Source organism: Lethenteron reissneri, chromosome 45 (genome assembly GCF_015708825.2).
Source record: "Lethenteron reissneri isolate LAM-NWPU_2019-01 chromosome 45, ASM1570882v1, whole genome shotgun sequence".
Classification (NCBI taxonomy): Eukaryota; Metazoa; Chordata; class Hyperoartia; order Petromyzontiformes; family Petromyzontidae; genus Lethenteron; species Lethenteron reissneri.
In genome coordinates this window covers 2,738,087-2,759,125 of record NC_083823.1, presented here as the reverse complement: position 1 = coordinate 2,759,125, position 21,039 = coordinate 2,738,087, and the positions used below count along the sequence as shown (strand labels likewise).

Genomic DNA, 21,039 nt, shown 5'->3' with positions numbered 1-21,039 from the left:
TCCCTCCACCATCCGACGCAGCCGATGAGCAGTCGCGTGTACAATTAGCAACGAGTCTCTAATTTCCATTGTGAGAATTGTTCTCCAGCTTGCCGGTGAGTGAGCTAAAAGAATCAGGAGAGGAATAGTAGTAGGTTTTTACCCTTTAAACTGGTACAAAACTGACACCTTTATACAAGGCATCATGTTTGCAATAACCGCAACACATGCAATTTGACTGCTTGTGTTGCGGTTATTGCAAACATGATACCTTGTATAAAGGTGTCAGTTTTGTACCAGTTTAAAGGGTAAAAACCTACTACTATATTTTGCCACTGGTAAAGGAGGTCTCAGTGTAAAGGAGAGGAATGTAGCGTGTTGTTCGACACGCGTACACTGGCGTGACAATTCTTTTATATGACTGTGTTGGGTGGTGGAGGGTAAATTAACTCAACGCAAATTTGGCACAAATCACGATGTCGTTGCCGAACCCGGAAGAGCGATCGTGAATCGTAGCATTGGCTGCGGAAAAATCCCAGGTGTTAAGAAGTTGAAAAATAATTCGCGTCATCGAGGGAAGACTCGCGCGCTCGTCTCACTCGCCGAACCTCAGGACTCATTTTCAAGAGAGTCCTGAATCAGGCCATTATGAGCAACGAATTATTAAAACTATTCTGTTGCTTGTCGAAACAATTTCATTGTTGGAAAATGCAATTAGCGAACTGTCAATCGTCCAAACAATTAAATTGTCGAACTGTTGATCGTTGAAACAATTAAATTGTCGAAACAAATTCCGTTTGTTTTCCGTTCATTGTCCTAAAACCCGGACCACCTGGAGAAAACCCCACCTTGTATACGATGGGTTAATGCTCGAAAGGTCTGCACATATGGGTTCGCACAACCATCCCCCCCCCCCCCCTTGTTGTACCGCACATCTGGCTTAACCCGAAGCCCCTAGCGGGTTTGGGAGTTTTGTAAAATCTCCGTGTGATCCGCTGACCCTTTCCTCAATCATGCCGGATCACAGATGAACTAAACTTTTATTTTTATTTTATACCTACGTGACTTTACCGAATGAACCAAAGAGTAGAAACTTTTCTTCTGTTGAAGCCCCACTGAGCTAATACTGTGCCAGTTCTTTTTCCGGAAGCGACCTGGCCACAAATGATAGCTCAACGAAGTGGCTTATCGTCAGGTGGCAATTTGGAGCAGCCAAATATTCTAAACGCAACAAATACAGATACGCGACACCGCAGCTTCCTAGGTTGGAGTCCATTCACTGGTTGTCAAGCTTCTTCATTGTACAGCGTCCGTCCCTACGTCCTCTAATCGTCACTCACCCTCTCTTTAATAAAACGACGTTCGGTGTCGTTGTTGTGGTTTTTCAAATCATAAATAATCGGCAATCGTTGGCCGATTCCCGTTTTCCCGGTTGGATTGGACAAAAAAAAACCCAATCGCTCTTGAAAGTACATTGACCGGAAACATAATGGCTTTCTCGCGGTGATGATGACATCGTGGAGTCTTACAGGATTGCTTTGGTAAAGTCCCTTGCGGCAATTCCTGGTGCTGTTGGTATGGGTCAACAGTGGCGGCAAGGGTAGCAGGTTTACAAGGCGACACCACTATAAATTCCACGTTCCAGTGGCAGGGCCCAGTCCAGCAGCCAATGGATGAGAATTGCGGACCTCCCGACCACAATCACCTGTTATCGTCGTCATCGTCATCACAACGTTGAGGTTTAGATGGCCATGATTGTTGCGACGACGCTCTTCCTTGCCGACGCAATCCCAGCGATCGTCATCCCCCATCCGTGACGGCGAACGCAACGACGATGTCGTCGACCGCAACAGTTTGGGCGGCCACGATTATTGGCGAGTCCGCGGGGGGCAGCTCTCCATCGCCCTCCTCAGTCCCGGCAGGGTGGCTCTCCCGGCCCAAAAGAGGTCGTGGTCGGAGGAGGTGCTGAGTCTCTTGACGAGGTTCTTCTCGTAGAGCAGGGGGTGGTAGGCCCCCTCGGTGCACGCCCGGTCCGTGTAGTCCTCGTGGTAGTGGCACAGGTCGGTGCGGCGCCGCGACGGCAGGAACTCGTAAACGCTCACCTCGTCGCAAAGCCACATCATCAGCACGACGCCTGCTCGCGCACGCACGCACGCACGTGGAGACACGCGTTAAGGGGGGGTGGGGGGCACGTACAGACCGAGATGCGGGCACGCACGTTTCACGCTCGGCTAAAAACAAAACGGTTTGTATCTTAGCAGGTAAGGCTCACCGGAGCTACAACAGCTATTTTTCAGAAGCGACGTGGCCCAACAAATGAAGGCACTCATCGACGCGGCTTATCGCCGTGTGGACATTCACCGCAGCCAAATACTCTAGCCGCACGTTGATTCTAAACGCGGGCCGGAGGATCCGGAGAAAAATCTACGGCGACCACGGGGAGAACGCACAAACTCTCAATATACAGCGGGCGTCAGGGTCTGGGTTGTGCCCACGATCTCCTGCGTACCAGAGCAGGTCTGTCGACAGACCTGCTCTCCACCTGAGGACGGCTGCTTGCGTTGTGGCCGAAACGTCGTGAGAATTATTTTATTATGTTTTATTTTTATTATTTTATTCTTTCCATTCTACGTGACTTTACCGAAAGAACCAAGAAGATGAATCCCTGCAGTCACGAAAGCTTTATTGCAAAGTGGTCACTCGTGCTCTGTAGGTGGTGTCGCTTGCACGAGGTGCAGCAGCGGGCTTTGTCCAGCAGATGGGGCACCGCTGTGCTGAGCGCGCGTCAAGTACGAATAAGCCCATCTCGCCTGACCCAGTGGCCCAGCCACTTCTACGGGAAAAGCCTCAGCTGGCCCCTCCGAGTATTTTAAGCAGAAAACGATGAATCTACTTTGAGATGTTTCTTATTCTTGGTTCTTTCGGTAAAGTCACGTAGAAGGGAAATAATAAAATAATAAAAATATAAAACAATAAAATTCGCACGACGTTTCCATTGCTTGTGTTGCAGTCGAAACGTCGTAAGAATTGTATTGTTTTATATTTTTATTGTTTAATTACTTCCCTACTACGTGACTTTACCGAAAGAACCAAGAAGATGAATCCCTGCAGTCACGAAAGCTTTAAATCTAAAAGAGCTTCACAGCTCATCGGATTCCTCCAGTATGAATTCAAATTCTGAATTCTGATCGTAGGGTCCTACTCGCTGACGGCGCTTGCTCCAACAAGTCTGTGAAGGCTAAAACGGGGGGGCGGGGGGGGGGGGGCGGGGGGCGGTGGGGGGCGGGGGGGCGGGGGGGGCGGGGCGGGGGGGGGGGGATGGGGGGGGGATGGGGGGCGGGGGGGGGATGGGGGGGGATCTTTTGCCTGCGTACCCAGGAAGCCGGAGGACGGTGGGTTGGGCTGGATGCGCTCCGTGGCGCTGTCCTGCAGCAGTTCCCAGATGCGCCACAGGTAGGCGGGGTGCAGCACGAACGCCGGCTGCGTTGGGTGGCGTTGCCGGCGGCGCAGGAACGCAGGGAAGAAGTTGTAGTCCGGGTCGTGGAACCACTGGGGGATGGCCGAGATGGGGAGGACTTGTCAAAGGCACACGCACATCCACCTCGTACCGCATGTGTGTGTGTGGTGGTGTAGCGGTTAGCGCTACGCTGCGATACGAACCTGGCGAGCCGGGTTCGATTCCCGCTCACGGCCAACACCGGTGACGATTGTTTTAACTGGTCCTGGGCCTCCCCTAGGTCGACTCAGTCTCAAATGAGTACCTGGTGCGGTGTGTAAACATCACCGCTCGGGAAACAAGGGCGGTCTGGCGTGGTGCTGGCCACCCATCCCCTGGTGTACCGTTCTGGCCTTCATAGGTGCTCGCTAACAGCACTTGCCCCTACAGTCTGTGAAGGCTACACGGGGGATCTTTGTGCCTGTGTGTGGTGGTGTAGCGGTTAGCGCGACGCTGCGCTATGAACCTGGCGAGCCGGGTTCGATTCCCGCTCATGGCTAACACCGGTGACGATTGTTTGAACCGATCCTGAGCCTCTCCTAGGTCGACTCAGCCTCAGATGATTACCGTACCATGAGTACAGTGACCTCAGTTGGATTCCCGGCAACAGCGACCATCTGTGGCTACGTAATGTGAACCGGCCACAGTCTTAAATGAGTACCTGGGGAGACAAAGGCGGTCGGGCACTTTTCTAACCACACTACCTCCCTCTCCTCGTGCACCGTACCGGCCTTCATAGGTGAGCTACTCGCTAACAGCAGCACTTGCCCCAACATTCTATTGAAGGCTATACGGGGGAATCGTATGACTTTGTCATTGTCCAGCACTTGCCCCAACATTCTATAGAAGGCTATACGGGGGAATCTTATGACTTTGTCATTGTCCAGCACTTGCCCCAACATTCTATTGAAGGCTATACGGGGGAATCGTATGACTTTGTCATTGTCCAGCACTTGCCCCAACATTCTATTGAAGGCTATACGGGGGAATCGTATGACTTTGTCATTGTACACCACTTGCCCCAACATTCTATTGAAGGCTACACGGGGGAATCGTATGACTTTGTCATTGTCCAGCACTTGCCCCAACATTCTATTGAAGGCTATACGGGGGAATCGTATGACTTTGTCATTGTACACCACTTGCCCCAACATTCTAGGGAAGGCTATACGGGGAAATCTTATGACTGTCATTGTCCAGCACTTGCCCCAACATTCTATTGAAGGCTATACGGGGGAATCGTATGTCTTTGTCATTGTACACCACTTGCCCCAACAGTCTGTTGGCGGCGTAGTGCCCCCCCCGCCCCGCCCCCCACCCCCTGTACCTGTGTCAGGTTGAGTGAGTACGGCGCCGGGTCCCACACAAGCAGCGCCACGTCACGGTAGAGAGTGCTCCGGGAGAAGTTGTTCTGAGGCCGAGCCAGGATCTGCGAACGCGAGGGGCAGACCCGGGAGGGGGGTGATTCTTAGACGCCCTCTTGAACCCTTTCACGGCCCGCCGCCGTCTAAACTAAACTACTTCTTAGTTTAACAGGTCACGGCCCCGCTGAGGCTGTGTAGATCTTTTTCGGAAGCGACTTCGCCCTGCAAATGATAGCTCAGCAAAAGCGTATTATCACGTGGAACTTTATTGCAGCAAAATTCTCTATTAGAACTATTTTACAAACGATATTTTTTATTTTACTTTTTACTAGGTAAGGCCCCGCTGAGGCTGTGTAGATCTTTTTCGGAAGCGACTTCGCCCTGCAAATGATAGCTCAGCAAAAGCGTATTATCACGTGGAACTTTATTGCAGCCAAATTCTCTATTAGAACTATTTTACAAACGATATTTTTTATTTTACTTTTTACTAGGTAAGGCGCCCTGAGGCTGTGTAGATATTTTTCAGAAGCGACTTCGCCCTACAAATGATAGCTCGACAAAGTGGCTTATCACGTGGAAATTTATAGCATTAGCCAAACACCGTAAGCGCACGTCGATTCTTCAAATGTGGAGGGAGAAACCGGAGGACCCGGAGAAAATTACCCACGACTACGGCGAGAACAAGCAAACTCCAAGGTGTCCGAGTCTGGATCGAACCCACGACCTCCTGTATACCGGGCGAGGTGGCTAACATCTCATAGCCACCGCGGCAATGTATTCCTGGGACCCAGCAATGCACCTCCAGTGGGGGAGGAACGTTCCAATGTTTTCTCTCGACCCAGAACACCCCCTGTTCAAAAGCCAGCCGATCGACAGACGTGTCGTGTGTGGTGGGGTAAAGTGTGGGTACCCCCAACTCTATCCAAGATGCCTGACCAGCGTGGAAGAGTAGGCCAAATACCCTCTTAGAGGAGCTCTCTGGAGCCCCCGCCTAGGAGCGGAGGCCCCTTCTGCCAACAGTGGCGTGAGCAGGCAGCTGCAGGGCCGCGCCTTCATCCGTTACTTGTTCTACTCTGTTACTGGTTCTACTCTGTTACTTGTTCCACTCTGTTACTTGTTCTACTCTGTTACTTGTTCTACTCTGTTACTTGTTCTACTCTGTTACTTGTTCTACTCTGTTACTTGTTCTACTCTGTTACTTGTTCTACTCTGTTACTTGTTCTACTCTGTTACTTGTTCTACTCTGTTATTGGTTCTACTCTGTTACTGGTTCTACTCTGTTACTGGTTCTACTCTGTTACTTGTTCTACTCTGTTACTTGTTCTACTCTGTTACTTGTTCCACTCTGTTACTGGTTCCACTCTGTTACTGGTTCTACTCTGTTACTTGTTCTACTCTGTTACTTGTTCTACTCTGTTACTTGTTCTACTCTGTTACTGGTTCTACTCTGTTACTGGTTCTACTCTGTTACTGCTTCTACTCTGTTACTTGTTCTACTCTGTTACTTGTTCTACTCTGTTACTGGTTCTACTCTGTTACTGGTTCTACTCTGTTACTGGTTCTACTCTGTTACTGGTTCTACTCTGTTACTGGTTCTACTCTGTTACTTGTTCTACTCTGTTACTTGTTCTACTCTGTTACTTGTTCTACTCTGTTACTTGTTCTACTCTGTTACTTGTTCTACTCTGTTACTTGTTCTACTCTGTTACTTGTTCTACTCTGTTACTTGTTCTACTCTGTTACTGGTTCTACTCTGTTACTTGTTCTACTCTGTTACTTGTTCTACTCTGTTACTTGTTCTACTCTGTTACTGGTTCTACTCTGTTACTTGTTCTACTCTGTTACTTGTTCTACTCTGTTACTGGTTCTACTCTGTTACTGGTTCTACTCTGTTACTTGTTCTACTCTGTTACTTGTTCTACTCTGTTACTGGTTCTACTCTGTTACGTGTTCTACTCTGTTACTTGTTCTACTCTGTTACTGGTTCTACTCTGTTACGTGTTCTACTCTGTTACTGGTTCTACTCTGTTACGTGTTCTACTCCGTTACTTGTTCTACTCTGTTACTGGTTCTACTCTGTTACTGGTTCTACTCTGTTACTGGTTCTACTCTGTTACGTGTTCTACTCCGTTACTTGTTCTACTCTGTTACTTGTTCTACTCTGTTACTTGTTCTACTCTGTTACTGGTTCTACTCCGTTACTGGTTCTACTCTGTTACTTGTTCTACTCTGTTACTGGTTCTACTCCGTTACTGGTTCTACTCTGTTACTTGTTCTACTCTGTTACTGGTTCTACTCTGTTACTGGTTCTACTCTGTTACTTGTTCTACTCTGTTACTGGTTCTACTCCGTTACTGGTTCTACTCTGTTACTTGTTCTACTCTGTTACTGGTTCTACTCCGTTACTGGTTCTACTCTGTTACTTGTTCTACTCTGTTACTGGTTCTACTCCGTTACTGGTTCTACTCCGTTACTGGTTCTACTCTGTTACTTGTTCTACTCTGTTACTGGTTCTACTCTGTTACTTGTTCTACTCTGTTACTGGTTCTACTCTGTTACTTGTTCTACTCTGTTACTGGTTCTACTCTGTTACTTGTTCTACTCTGTTACTGGTTCTACTCTGTTACTTGTTCTACTCTGTTACTTGTTCTACTCTGTTACTGGTTCTACTCTGTTACTGGTTCTACTCTGTTACTTGTTCTACTCCGTTACTGCTTCTACTCTGTTACTTGTTCTACTCTGTTACTTGTTCTACTCCGTTACTGCTTCTACTCTGTTACCTGTTCTACTCTGTTACTTGTTCTACTCTGTTACTGCTTCTACTCTGTTACTGCTTCTACTCTGTTACTTGTTCTACTCTATTACTGCTTCTACTCTGTTACCTGTTCTACTCTGTTACTTGTTCTACTCTGTTACTGCTTCTACTCTGTTACTGGTTCTACTCTGTTACTTGTTCTACTCTGTTACTTGTTCTACTCTGTTACTGCTTCTACTCTGTTACCTGTTCTACTCTGTTACTGGTTCTACTCTGTTACTGCTTCTACTCTGTTACTTGTTCTACTCTGTTACTGCTTCTACTCTGTTACCTGTTCTACTCTGTTACTGGTTCTACTCTGTTACTGCTTCTACTCTGTTACTTGTTCTACTCTGTTACTGCTTCTACTCTGTTACCTGTTCTACTCTGTTACTTGTTCTACTCTGTTACTGCTTCTACTCTGTTACTGGTTCTACTCTGTTACCTGTTCTACTCTGTTACTTGTTCTACTCTGTTACTGCTTCTACTCTGTTACTGCTTCTACTCTGTTACTTGTTCTACTCTGTTACTTGTTCTACTCTGTTACTTGTTCTACTCTGTTACTTGTTCTACTCTGTTACTTGTTCTACTCTGATACGTGTTCTACTCTGTTACTGGTTCTACTCTGTTACTGGTTCTACTCTGTTACTTGTTCTACTCTGTTACTTGTTCTACTCTGTTACTTGTTCTACTCTGTTACTTGTTCTACTCTGTTACTTGTTCTACTCTGTTACTTGTTCTACTCTGTTACTGCTTCTACTCTGTTACTTGTTCTACTCTGTTACTTGTTCTACTCTGTTACTTGTTCTACTCTGTTACTTGTTCTACTCTGTTACTTGTTCTACTCTGTTACTTGTTCTACTCTGTTACTTGTTCTACTCTGATACGTGTTCTACTCTGCTTTGTCTTGTGCTACACCGCAGCGCTTGCCTGGGAGTTAACGAGACGGATCGTGGTCTTGGTCCCGACGTCATTCTCGAAGTGTTCGGTCGGCGCGGCGTTGAAGCGGAGCACAGCGTCGTGAGCGTCTGTCGGAGGAGGGGCGCGATGGTGAGGGCCTTTAAAGGAACTCGCAACATGAACCCACAACGTCAACACTGACCCACAGCCTCAACACTGACCCACAGCATCATCACTGACCCACAGCCTCAACACTGACCCACAGCATCATCACTGACCCACGGCCTCAACACTGACCCACAGCATCAACACTGACACACAGCCTCAACACTGACACACAGCCTCAACACTGACACACAGCCTCACTCACCCACAGCCTCAACACTGACACACAGCCTCAACATTGACACACTGCCTCAACACTGACACACAGCCTCAACACTGACACACAGCCTCAACACTGACCCACAGCCTCAACACTGACACACAGCCTCAACACTGACCCACAGCCTCAACGCTGACCCACAGCCTCAACGCTGACCCACAGCCTCAACACTGACACACAGCATCAACACTGACCCACGGCATCAACACTGACCCTCAGTGTCACTGGAGGCTTTAGGTCAGTCACATGGTTGGCTACACGTGACCTACTATAGCGGTTCGCTGCTGCATACTAATGCGTGTGTGTATCGTATATCTGACGAGGCCATTGTGAGCCTCCTGTGGACAACAATACCCAGCGACAGGGTTGGAGGTCACGACCTGGGAGGTGCTTGTTCAATGTATGTTGAACTTCTTTCGCGCCGTACGAGGCCAACCGTGCTCAACAAACCAAACACCAAAATCAGTTCGAAAATTGATGGAGCATTCAATCTCGATGATTTAAAATTGCACGGGCCATGACAAAAAGAAACGAGGTTCATTTTACCAGGTAAGGCCCACCGAGCTTTGTGGCTCTTTTTCAGAAGCGGCCTGGCCACAAATAATAAGCCCAACGTGGACATTTATAGCAGCCAAATACTCTTAACGCGCGTTTCCCAATGTGGTCGGAAAAACCGGGGATCAAACCCACAACCTCCTGTAGAACAGGTGAGGTAGTTAACATCTCGGCACCGCATCGCCCTGATGATCTGGCTGAATCGCTCAACCACCGCTACCATCTCATTGCTTCTCTCAAACCTTTCCAGTTGGTGGAACGTGTGTGGAAGGGGTGTGGGGGTAAGAAGGAGAGGGGTGGGGGAGGTGACACACACACAACCCTCACCGATTTCTCGTCCCAGCCCCGACCCGAGCATGGCTCCTGCCGACGACACGACGGCACAGCGCTCCAGCGAGCGCCCCCCGGACACGGCGCGCTCCAGCCCGCCCGCGTCCAGCGCCTCCCTCCACGCGCCCATCGCGGAGAAGGGCGCCTCGGAGCCTCCGAGCGTGAGCGTCGACCGCAGCGCCGCCACCCGCTCGGCCACCAGGCACAGGAGGTCGCGGCGGCCGGCCGCCGACAGCGGCCCCGCGGGAGGAGGCCGCCCGACCGCTCCGGCGTAGCGCACGCCGTGCTTGTTCTGCTCGATGTACTTCTCGCGCGCCCGCTGCAGGCGCGGCGCCAGCTGCCGCGAGCCCGTGCCCTCGTTCCACACGCCCGCGTGGATCGCGCGTGGCCACGCGGCGGGACGCGCCGCGGGCCGCGGTCGCGGCCGTCGTTGGGGCCACCGGGGTTGTTGGTGTCTCGGTCGGGGTTGTTGGGGTCGGGGTTGCTGGGGTCGCGGTCTCGCCCGGCCGTTCCCCACGGAACCTCCCGCCGGCGCGACGCCGTCTCGCGACACGACCTTCAGGACGCCGCTCCTGCCGTGCGCCCTCCGGAACGCCGGCCCGTCGCCACCGGCCTCCGCGGGCGGCGGCGGCGAGAGCTCGGCCCCTGCCCCGAGCCGCCCGTCTTCCCGATTGGCGAGCAGCAGAGCCCGGGGGGGATTCCCCGCGAAGGATTCCGCCGGACCCGGCCGCGCCGGCCCGCGGAATCCGTCGTCCCGTCGCCTCCCGCCGATTCCACCGTCATCGGCGGCGCTCGGAGGTTTCCGCGAGGGTCGCGGGCGGCGGCGGTCGCCGCCGTCACCGCCGCTCCCCAGGAGTCGCGTGACGGCGCCCAGCGAGCGCGAGAGGGCGGCGGGAGCGTAGGTGTCGCGGTTGACGTCGCCCAGCAGCAGGCACACGGCGGCGAGCGCCAGCAGCCACGAGAGGAAGCAGGCGACGAGGAAGAGGCGCCAGCCGGGCACGCGCCGGCGCTGACAGGCCATTTCCCACAATCCCACCCGGCCTGCCACGGTTGCCTTCCTCCGGCGGCAGGAGAGGCGCTGTTGCTACCGGCAGCAACAGCAGGAGTAGCACTTGCGCAGTGTGGTTCACACGGGCCCGTGTTGCAAGGAGCTAAATCGGAATATTTTGACAGGAGGAATCCGATGAGCTGTGAAGCTCATCAAAGTGGTGCCCGCCCACCCCCTCCCCCCGTCACAGTCCCCCTTCCTTGCGGCCTGGAGCCTGGACCCGTTCCGACCCAGTGCCGGTCTCACTGCGTGCGCACTCAACGGCGAAGTCGTCCAGCGGCTGTGACGGCACTACCGCTCCACGACCATCGCTGCCGCCCTTATTGGCACCGCCGCGACTCAACTCCTCCTCCTCCCTCCCGTTGTTCCGCTCACCATCCCTCCCCCTCCCGGGCCGCCCAGCCCCCCCCCCACACCGTCAGGTGCGTGAGAGTCTCCCGGTCGGGGGGGGGGGGGGGCAGGAGAGTCGGTCAGGAGCTCATCGCGTGAGAGGCGAGTGCCGATCTGACACACGGAGAGAGAGACGCGGTGGCGGGGGGGGGGCAGAGCAAGGCTCAAAGTTAATGGGCCATCGTTGACGATGCTGCCGCCGTTGTTTCGGAAGGGGGGGCAAAGGTCAATGTAGGTTCACGCGTACTTCTACTCGACAAATTTTCAAAAAGCAATGCCGGGTCTTATCTTGTGATTAAGGCCAATGAAGATACCAACAATAACAGTCGCCATTTGTCACTTCAGTTGGCTCGTGAGCGACAACTGGGGGGGCGTGGGGTCATTTACGCCACGGTTCCGGTATCACCGCTCCGTTCGGTCGCAATCTTATCTCTTATACATCGCAACTTACTCAGTGGCGATAAAACCAATAGCAGCCGCACCCTTAACGGACTCATGCCCAGTCTGGGGCTGGTGCTACGTGACGCTACGTCACACGGGGTACGGCTGTACGTATGTACGTGTACGCGGTTAGCGCGTTGATCTACAAACCCGGCGACCCGAGTTCGATTCCCGCTCACGGCCACCAACACCCAGTGGCAATTATCTGAACCGGTCCCGGGCATTCGGCAAGGACCCTTTCGAAGATGCGGGTCTGATTTTGACAGGGAAATAATCACTAACGTCATTGCGGACAATATAAATAACCAAATAGATCAGCAGACAATACAATGACGGGGTCATCACGTGAAGTGCGTAAGGCTCGCTGGCAGGAAGTCAGGGGACAGACCCGGGTAGGTGTTGTAAATTACCTGAGATGACTGGCATCTCTCAGACTGATTAACTGCACCTATTAAGGCCGGCACAGCACACGATAGGGTGGCCAGCACCATGCCCCACCGTCTTTGTCTCCCCAGTGCTGATGTTTATACACCGCACAATGTACTCATTTAAGGCTGAGTCGACCTACACCAGCACACATTCCAGCATGCACACACTGTGTGTGGGGGGGGACCGGTGGCACAGCGGTTAGCGCGTTGTTCTACAAACCCGGCGACCCGAGTTCGATTCCCGCTCACGGCTACAAACACAAGTGGCAATTATCTGAACCGGTCCTGGGCCTTCCCTAGGTCTTTCGCACCGTACGTAGCCAACCGAACTAATCGGAGGTGTGGGAGCAAGGACAACAATCTATTTAGAATTTTAAACGACAACTGGGAATTGGAATGATAAGAGATAAGATGGAAAAACGTGTAAAGAAGCCGGGGTGATTAAGCCAGCGCGCAATAAATGCAAATCCTTCGCCCGTCTCATCTCTCTTTTCTTTCCGTCGCCTCTTCAGAATCGGAATATTAATTTACACCGGAGGAATCCGATGAGCGATAAAGCTCTTTTTCAAAGATGTCCAATCGTTGTTTGTTCTGTCCTCCCCTACTCTTGTTTCCTTTCACTTGTTTTTGTATTGACGGGGGTAATGGCAGCTGTCATATCTTCGTTGCCCAGACGAGACATCCCACTTGTCCGCAAGACCGGCTCGCAGTTCCAATTTCGTTCCGTGACCAACAACAGACAACAGCGAATTGTGTTAAAATGAGTGGGGGGGGGGGGAGTGTTAACAAGTCATTCACTCTTATCGGCACGAATAAAGTAACTAATTTAGGTGATTTAAAGCTTTCGTGACTGCAGGGATTCATATTCTTGGTTCTTTCGGTAAAGTCACGTAGAAGGGAAACAATGAAATAATAAAAATATAAAACAATACAATAAAAACAAAAAAATAAAATAATATTTTTTTTATTTTATTGTTTCCCTTCTACGTGACTTTACAAAAATAACTGAGAATATAATTTAGGTGGGTACCATTTTCTCCTCTGGCCCATAGACTATCAACCATAGCAAACGTAGCCAGACCACCAATTAAGATATTTCCTTATGATAATGCTATACTCAATGAATTTTTTTGAACCCTATTCATTCTTTCCTATTATATTTTTCCAGGAACAAAAATCCAACGTGCTGGTGTTTCCCCAGTGTTTCTCTTCTGCAGTACGCATCTGTCAAACGCGTCCGCGTAGAGCAGTGTTCACTTCCAGTACAATTTTCACAACATTTCACCTAAGGTCTTAGATAATGCGATCAGCTGGATGAAAGCCACTCGCTGCTTCGTTAGACCCTGGGGTCCTCCGGAGCCGCATGCGGCTCTTTAAAGTCTACTTCCTCACGTTATTTAGGGCGGCTAGATGTGAACTACCTCGCCTGGTATACAGGAGGTCGTGGGTTCAATCCCAACGGATGCCTGCTGTATATTTGGAGTTTGTCTCTACCCATGGTCGCGTGGATTTTTCTCCGGGTCCTCCGGTTTTTCCCTCCACTTTTAGCAACGTGCGTTTTTCCACATGATAAGCCACTTCATTTGGCGATCATTTGTGGCCAGGTGGCTTCTGAAAAAAAATTACGTTGCTCCATGGGCCTTACCTGGTAAAATAACAAATATCATAGTATTTATTAAGGAACACCGCCTCATATTCACGTGCGTTGCAGCTCTTGAAAGTCTTTTTTACCGAAAATCGAAAAAAAATGCCCCGTTATTTTGGTTGCTGACCCATGGCTCGAGTCCAACTCAAATGATGAAGGGATTTTTTTTTCTTTTCACCCCATCATTGGCTTAGCCCAACTATTTTTTTTAATCACGAACGGTTGTCATTTGGTGTATTTGTCCGGTGCTTTCAATGAAGTTATGTGGTGGAAAAACCAAAAAAGAATCCACAGAAACGGTGCAAATATCGACCCCCCAGTGTTTTAACTTATTGTCGTTTTCTTTTTAAACAATCTGCAGTGGGTGGTAACAGATCAGCGTCGGGATTTTCCACGATTTCGATCTGGATTCAATGACGCTCATAAAATGGGAACGCCGCTGGGTGCAGAGGTCAGCGACAGACGCCTCTCCCTCCCGACGTGTTTTCCCTGCGTGTGCCACGCGCGGAAAATTCCGCGCACGTTCTTTACGCTCGGTTATGCCCGACGTTTCGCGTCAACGCGTGCTTCGGAGGCTTCTTCAGGAACCGAATTAAAGAAACTGAACCACCATTATTACCTCATTTTCCAGTAAAAAATATGATAATTGTTTTTTTACCCTTCTATCTGGCAACAAAACTGACACCTTTTTTACGAGTCATGTTTGCATTGACCACAATACCTGCAGTCGTAATGCAAACAAAAAACACAACTCTGATAATGTATGCACTGTCCTTGAAGTTGATTGGTCTACACCCGAGACAGCTTTCCTTAGAGCCTAGTCTCACATGGTGTTGGACCAGATGACGCCAAAAGGCGCACAACTCAAAGACAATGCACCATCAGAGTATGAGAGCTCGGGGTAAGCATTTACACCATTGGTACCTCATTTGCCAGATAAAATGGTAAAAAAACAATTATCGAAACTGAACCACTTTAAAAAAAATTATCAAGCGTGGCAGGGGCGGCAGCCCTCGCTCGAGTATTGAAGCGACGCGCGCAGACATCCACGGCCTTCCTCCGCGGCCTTCCTCCGCACCTCCGATCGGCATGGTTTGCTACGTACGAGTCGAAAGAAGTTCAACATAGAAATAATAAAATAATAAAAATAGAACATAATAAAATCATTCTCACGACGTTTCGGCCACAACGCAAGCAGCCGTCCTCAGGTGAAGACCAGGTCTGTTGGGGAGACAGCGTCTGAATGCTGAATGCTGTCTTCCCGACAGACCTGGTCTTCACCTGAGGACGGCTGCTTGCGTTGTGGCCGAAACGTCGTGAGAATTATTTTATTATGTTTTATTTTTATTATTTTATTATTTCCATTCTACGTGACTTTACCGAAAGAACCAAGAAGATGAATCCCTGCAGTCACGAAAGCTTTAAATCGAAAAAAAGTTCCACATATATACCCAAACAACTTTACCACCGCTGCTGCTGCTGCTGCTACTTCTCTTTCTGCTGCTGCCTGTCAGACATTGTAACTTCGTTTCCGGGCACCTGCTCCGCTTTGAACAGATATTTCACGAACTTCCTAAAACATCTATTGTTTTCCCCCTTTTTTTTACAATGTAAAACTCCGTAACGAGAAGTTTGATTTTCGATGTACTTATTTCCCACCCTTTCCCCACTCCCGCCGAAATATGTTTGAATCGAGCTACCCATGTCATGTCACAAGACGAAGAAAGTCTTTCATTTGGAACACTGCAGCTAGCGGTGCACCACCCTGTGTCAAATAAAGGCCTCGGAAGAGGGCGTCGCAGAACCGCTTCCGAATTGTCACTTCGCTCGACCTCGATGATCCGCACCGGGGACTGATAATTTTCAACGGCGTAACTTTGCCGGGGCTAATTCGTCAAAACAACGCCGCTCATTGTTCTGACGACCGTCCACCAAGTCCGGCGGAGGTCCCGTCCCGACGAGAGCCACACACGCCCGGGGCCACGGAGGCCCGACAACAACCGCGTGGCTCGGCGATTCACGCGCAACACGCTACACCAATTGCCAAGCTGGGAAATTCAATTGGCCATGAAGTTTCGCTTGCACAGTCCATCGAGTTGAAGCTCAGGATGTGGGGAGCAGTGTGGGCCGAGTTCTGTAACCCCCCCACCCCCCACGGGGGCCACGCGGCCACCACCTGCACAAAGTCCAATTGTTTCTCTCTTCTCTCTGTCTCGCGTTGCAGTGATGTGTTGATTGATGGCGTGGGCATGGTGGTGGTGCGGGTATGGTGTTGGTGCGGGCATGGTGTTGGTGCGGGTATGGTGTTGGTGCGGGTATGGTGTTGGTGCATGCGCGGTGTGGGTATGGCGTGGGCATGGTGGTGGTAAGGGCTAGTTAAGATCCAATGCAGTGGTAATGGATAATGTGTTACCAGTAATATGCATCACTGGAATAATAATTGAATTGCTGAGTGTCGTTGTGTAGAGTATAATTAAATAAAATAGTTGCGTAGAATATAATGAAATAAAATACATAAGCATCCATATTGTGTCCTTCCCATATTTGAATACACACGTAAAATGTTTTTTTTCTTACAAAAACCCATCGCCCAAATGGGCCTTCCGGGGTGTGGAACATTTCAGAATTGATTCGGCACAAGCAAACTCTGGACCGGTTTCAAGATTCACAGTCTCATCAGAAGAGCCAGTGTGATCGGCAGAGTAACGCTTGTTGGAATCGCTGCTGGTATATTGCGAGGTACTATCGGCAAGGACTCTCTCCAAGATGCGGGTCTGATTTTGACGGGGAAATAATCACTAACGTCATTGCGGACAATATAAATAACCAAATAGATCAGCAGACAATACAATGACGGGGTCATCACGTGAAGTGCGTAAGGCTCGCTGGCAGGAAGTCACGGGACAGACCCGGGTAGGTGTTGTAAATTACCTGAGATGACTGGCATCTCTCAGACTGATTAACCGCACCTATTAAGGCTGGCACAGCACACGATAGGGTGGCCAGCACCATGCCCCGCCGTCTTTTTCTCCCCAGTACTAATGTTTATACACAGCACCATGTACTCATTTAAGGCTGAGTCGACCTACACCAGCACACATGCCAGCATGCACACACTGTGTGTGTGGGGGGACCGGTGGCACAGCGGTTAGTGCGTTGTTCTATAAACCCGGCGACCCGAGTTCGATTCCCGCTCACGGCCACAAACACAAGTGGCAATTCACCGAACCTGTCCTTGGCCTTGCCTAGGTCTTTCGCACCGTACGTAGCCAACCGTACTAATCGGAGGTGCGGGGGAAGGACAACAAACCAAACACAGAAATGAATTTTCAAGCTAGCAGACTTAGAAGTGCACAGCTCCAGTGGCTCACGAATATTGGAGGGAAGAGCGTTCCAGACAGCCGCAGAAGCGCATCTGGTGTAGTGACCCTCTTTGTTCGATGCTTAGCCAATCGTCTGTAAAGGCAATATGGGGATCTTTGTCTTTGCTAACACGAGTCTGTAATTGCCATGCTGAAGACCCAGGACAATGGGCCAGGGCATGGACGGGAAAATTATAATTAAGCACAATTTTAGCCCATAGTTAAATCTATTCACGTTAATGCATTTTGCCGACAAAGCGCTGATTGCGCCAGGCTATTTTGACAGGCGTTTTTATTTATGAATCACCGCACAGCGCACGCCGAACACACATGTAAGGAGCCATTGCAGTGTTTTGAGAACAAAGTGCACGTACGTACATTGAACTTCTTTCGCGCCGTACGCAGCCACCCGTGCTAATCAGAGGTACAGAGGAAGGACAAGAAATAAACATCATATATTCCACTCGGGTTGAAATCGTCAACGCATATCTCTGTCCGTCGCTTTCAATTTTCACAACTCTCGAACAGATCGTCCGCAGCAGACGAAACTTCGACGTGACGTCTGTCTGCCATCATCGACGACATAACCCCATCCAAAACCGGCCACGTCGATCCAAAGGATGCCCGAAGCTCGGAGACTCAAACCATTGCTAAAGCCAATCTTAATTTTAGAACTTTCGTGACTGCAGTAAATGATTATTTGGTTTTTTCGGTTAAGTCACGTCTAAAGATAAAATAATAAATATTTAATTTTATTTATTATTTTATCTTTAGACGTGACTTAACCGAAAGAACCAAATAATCATTGCTAAAGCCGTTCGCAAAACCACAGCTAGTGCGTAGGGAAGACTCCTGTCAGCGGCAGAATTTGGCAAAAAAAAATAATTCACAAAACCAGAGCTAGTGCGTATGGAAGACTCATGTGAGCGGCAGAATTTGGCAAAGAAAAACAATTCACAAAACCAGAGCTAAAAGTGAGTGCGTGCGGATTCTCTCACTCTGATCGCCAGCGGTCTTCCGGATCTGGGTGAGACTCTAGGATGGGTTTCAAGTTTCAAGTTTCATTTATTAGGTATAGCCCTGTGAGCCATTCGGCTCTTGAATCGGGTGCAACCGCAACAAACAAAAAACCAAAAACATGAACAAGAAAACATCTTAAAGTGACAGTAGCAGCAGCAGCAGCACAATACCATACCAGAAGGGAAGGGATCGACACTTGAGTATCGATGACGACGGTTGTGATGACGTCACGGTGCTAATGAAGGGCCCAGGCGTGATGGGCCCTGAGTGGGCCATACAGAGAAACAACGAGGCCATAATCCAGGCGACAATGTTCGTCAAATTTCGATTCGTCAAGCCATGGAAATAAAGCTCCAGGGTTCTCTGGAGCGTGTATTTTTGGACGCAATCCTCAAAGGGGCTTTCATTCCCTAGGACTGTGCCACATGTGCTCTCTTCATTAACACCTTATAATGACATTTGTGGTTTCATAGATTTTATTTTTTTTGCAATTTAAAGGTTTCACGGTATCCAAAGGAGCATTTCAATATTAAGCGTGCATTAATGCTAAAGTTTATTTTCATTTCATGATACGAAATATGGGACGTTTCTTCTTGTTGTTGAAACCCAATCATAGGACAACAGGAGGCAGGGGTAATGCCTTTCGATGTAATCGTCTGAATATTTGTTTTAAACTGTACATTAGATGCAGCTTGAGCAATAGCTGAAATCGGGAAATTACTGGGCATATTGGTGCAAGGATTGTGAGTATTCACATCAGCAAAATTATAATATATTTATCATCATCGCCTTCATAATTGTATCATCGTCGCCATCGACATCTCTTTTAATCAGTCGTCGGCATTCCGCATCATCGAGCTGCAGCTCCTGCGACAATAATTCAGGTTGTTTTAAAAATGAAACGTTACCGCTCGATGTGAATTTGCTGCTGGATGAAAGGCCTACTCCATGTAGTGTGACAGCACTTGGCCCGCGGATTCGTCAAGGGGACACATCCGGTCGGCGTGAAAGAGTAGGCCAAATACCCTTTGCAGAGCTCCCTCTAGCAGAGGGGGGGGGGGCTCCTTTCGACAGGTGCGGCGTGACCGACACAGCAGAGGTCGCAACCGGGTACCCGATACCCGTACCCTACCCAATACCCGGCTACCCGTACCCAGTCGGGTACGGGTACGGGTAGACCGTGAGTCACTGGTGAGTCACCGTTTGTCACTCATTTCCCAACATCTTGTCTCTTCTCACAATTCAAGTTCCTAGAATCAACCCACCCGCGCCTGCAACATGGCTTCATCCTAGAGGTCGCAATCGGGTACCCGATTACCCGTACCCTACCCGATACCCGCCGGGTACGGGTAGCCGGGTATCGGGTAGTGTACGGGTAAGGAATCAAAACCCGCTTGCGACCTCTGTGACACAGTGTTTGCAGGGCCGTACCATTACCTCTTACTTACATTTGGATCACCCGGTGTTGTTATCGGGGCTCGAACCCCAGTCTCTCCGAGTCACCGGACTCATCGTTGCTAGGCCAGGGGTCGGCAAACTGCTGCTTCAGAGCCATCCGCAGCTCTTTCAAGGACCGCTTCGTGCCGCGTTGTTTATTAAGGGGCGACGTCTCGAATAGAAATTCTCGCGCGTCGCGACTCTTGAAATATTGAGGGGTTTCTTTTGACCGAATTCCCAACAGATGGCTCCTCTTCTTGTTATTTTGGTTTCTGACCCCCCCCCCCCCCACCGCTCTAGGCCAAGGCCTCCGCTTTCTTACACAGGTTCCAAGATAACACGGAATAAGAAACGACCCCCTTTTTCTCTCCCTCCCTCGTCGGCTGTGCCACGGCAGCGTTTTCACATCACGTCCATCACTGGATCTTGCCTCTACACGCCTCACACCTCTCTCTACCCTACTGTGTACCGTACACAGGGAATTACATAATCCTGTTAGGTGACTCATCCAATCGGCTAATTATCATCATTATTTTTATTCATTCTCATGCTGTCTTCTTCCCTTCTCAGATCCCGGCTGTGGTGTCAATGTTACGCATCGTCTCCATTCAGAACTCTTTGCAGAGCGGTGCATCACTCTGTCGTGGAGAATAGCCCGCGGAAGTTGATGTCGCAGAGCCGCACCTGAGATCATTTCAGCAAGTGACCTCTGGCCTACACAGGAAGGAGGCAGCAATTTCCCACCCTCAACTAAACGCTGTATTTTATTTCACCAGTTAAGGCTCACTGAGCTATGTAGCTCTTTTTCAGAAGCGACCTTGCCACAAATGATAGCTCAACGAAGCGGCTCATCGCCGCGTGGAATAGCAGCGTCATACTCGTAAACACGTGATGTTGATTCTAAATGTGGAGGGAAAAACCGGATGGCCAGGAGAAAAATCCACGCGACCACAGGGAGAGAGACATGCAGACTCCAAATATACAGCAGGCATCAGGGTCGGGTGGAACCCACTACCTCTTGTATACCAGGAGAGGTAGTGAACATTTCACCACCATGGTGCCTCACTCTGCTACAGACAGCGATGTTCATCGCATGACAGCCAAACTGACACAATTAACATTAAGTCTGGCCTTTCACTTGATTTCGTCAAACTCAGTGACCAAACCACTGATGGGTTTTTATGTCCAGTCATTGATGACTGTCAATCTCCTCCACTTGAGAACCCAGGTTCAACCACAGGCAGCTGAGATCCAGATTTAAACTCAAGATATCTCAGAGGTTCTGACCAATTGGCAGTAATCATCATCGTCATCCTCGTCATCTTTCCTGCATAAATACGACGACTGATACCACTTCGCGAGACGTTTTGATGGTTTGCCTTCGGATGTCCACTGCCATGGGAAGATGGATTTTCCAACAACCAACTCTGGGCTGCCAACAGAGATGGAGATCCACTCAGGATGA

General features: G+C 49.7%; 1 protein-coding gene and 1 long non-coding RNA gene across 2 annotated transcripts in view; both read right to left on the bottom strand.

Annotated features, from left to right (window-relative positions):
* Positions 1-267: 267 nt before the first annotated feature.
* Positions 268-11,003, bottom strand: LOC133353794 (beta-galactoside alpha-2,6-sialyltransferase 1-like). The gene is made up of 5 exons (XM_061570206.1): positions 9,801-11,003; positions 8,564-8,661; positions 4,803-4,904; positions 3,354-3,528; positions 268-2,113 (listed from the first exon to the last, which is right to left on the bottom strand). The coding sequence occupies exons 1-5, from the start codon at positions 10,822-10,824 to the stop codon at positions 1,848-1,850; spliced, it is 1,665 nt and encodes a 554-aa protein (XP_061426190.1). The 5' UTR covers positions 10,825-11,003; the 3' UTR covers positions 268-1,847.
* Positions 11,004-11,046: 43 nt separating this feature from the next.
* The window catches only part of LOC133353911 (uncharacterized), a 48,222-nt gene continuing 38,229 nt past the window's right edge, over positions 11,047-21,039 (bottom strand). Inside the window, exon 3 of the long non-coding RNA XR_009756490.1 lies at positions 11,047-11,355. This is a non-coding gene — a long non-coding RNA (uncharacterized LOC133353911). The remainder of the gene's footprint in view (positions 11,356-21,039) is intronic.

Excerpts from the sequence above, each read along its gene's own strand:
- LOC133353794 (XM_061570206.1), bottom strand. The coding sequence starts at position 10,824 with ATGGCCTGTCAGCGCCGGCGCGTGCCCGGCTGGCGCCTCTTCCTCGTC. Across the intron at positions 8,662-9,800 it reads GGGGCTGGGACGAGAAATCG|ACGCTCACGACGCTGTGCTC; the intron begins GTGAGGGTTGTG and ends CTCCTCCGACAG. Across the intron at positions 2,114-3,353 it reads ACCGTCCTCCGGCTTCCTGG|GCGTCGTGCTGATGATGTGG; the intron begins GTACGCAGGCAA and ends GTGCGCGAGCAG.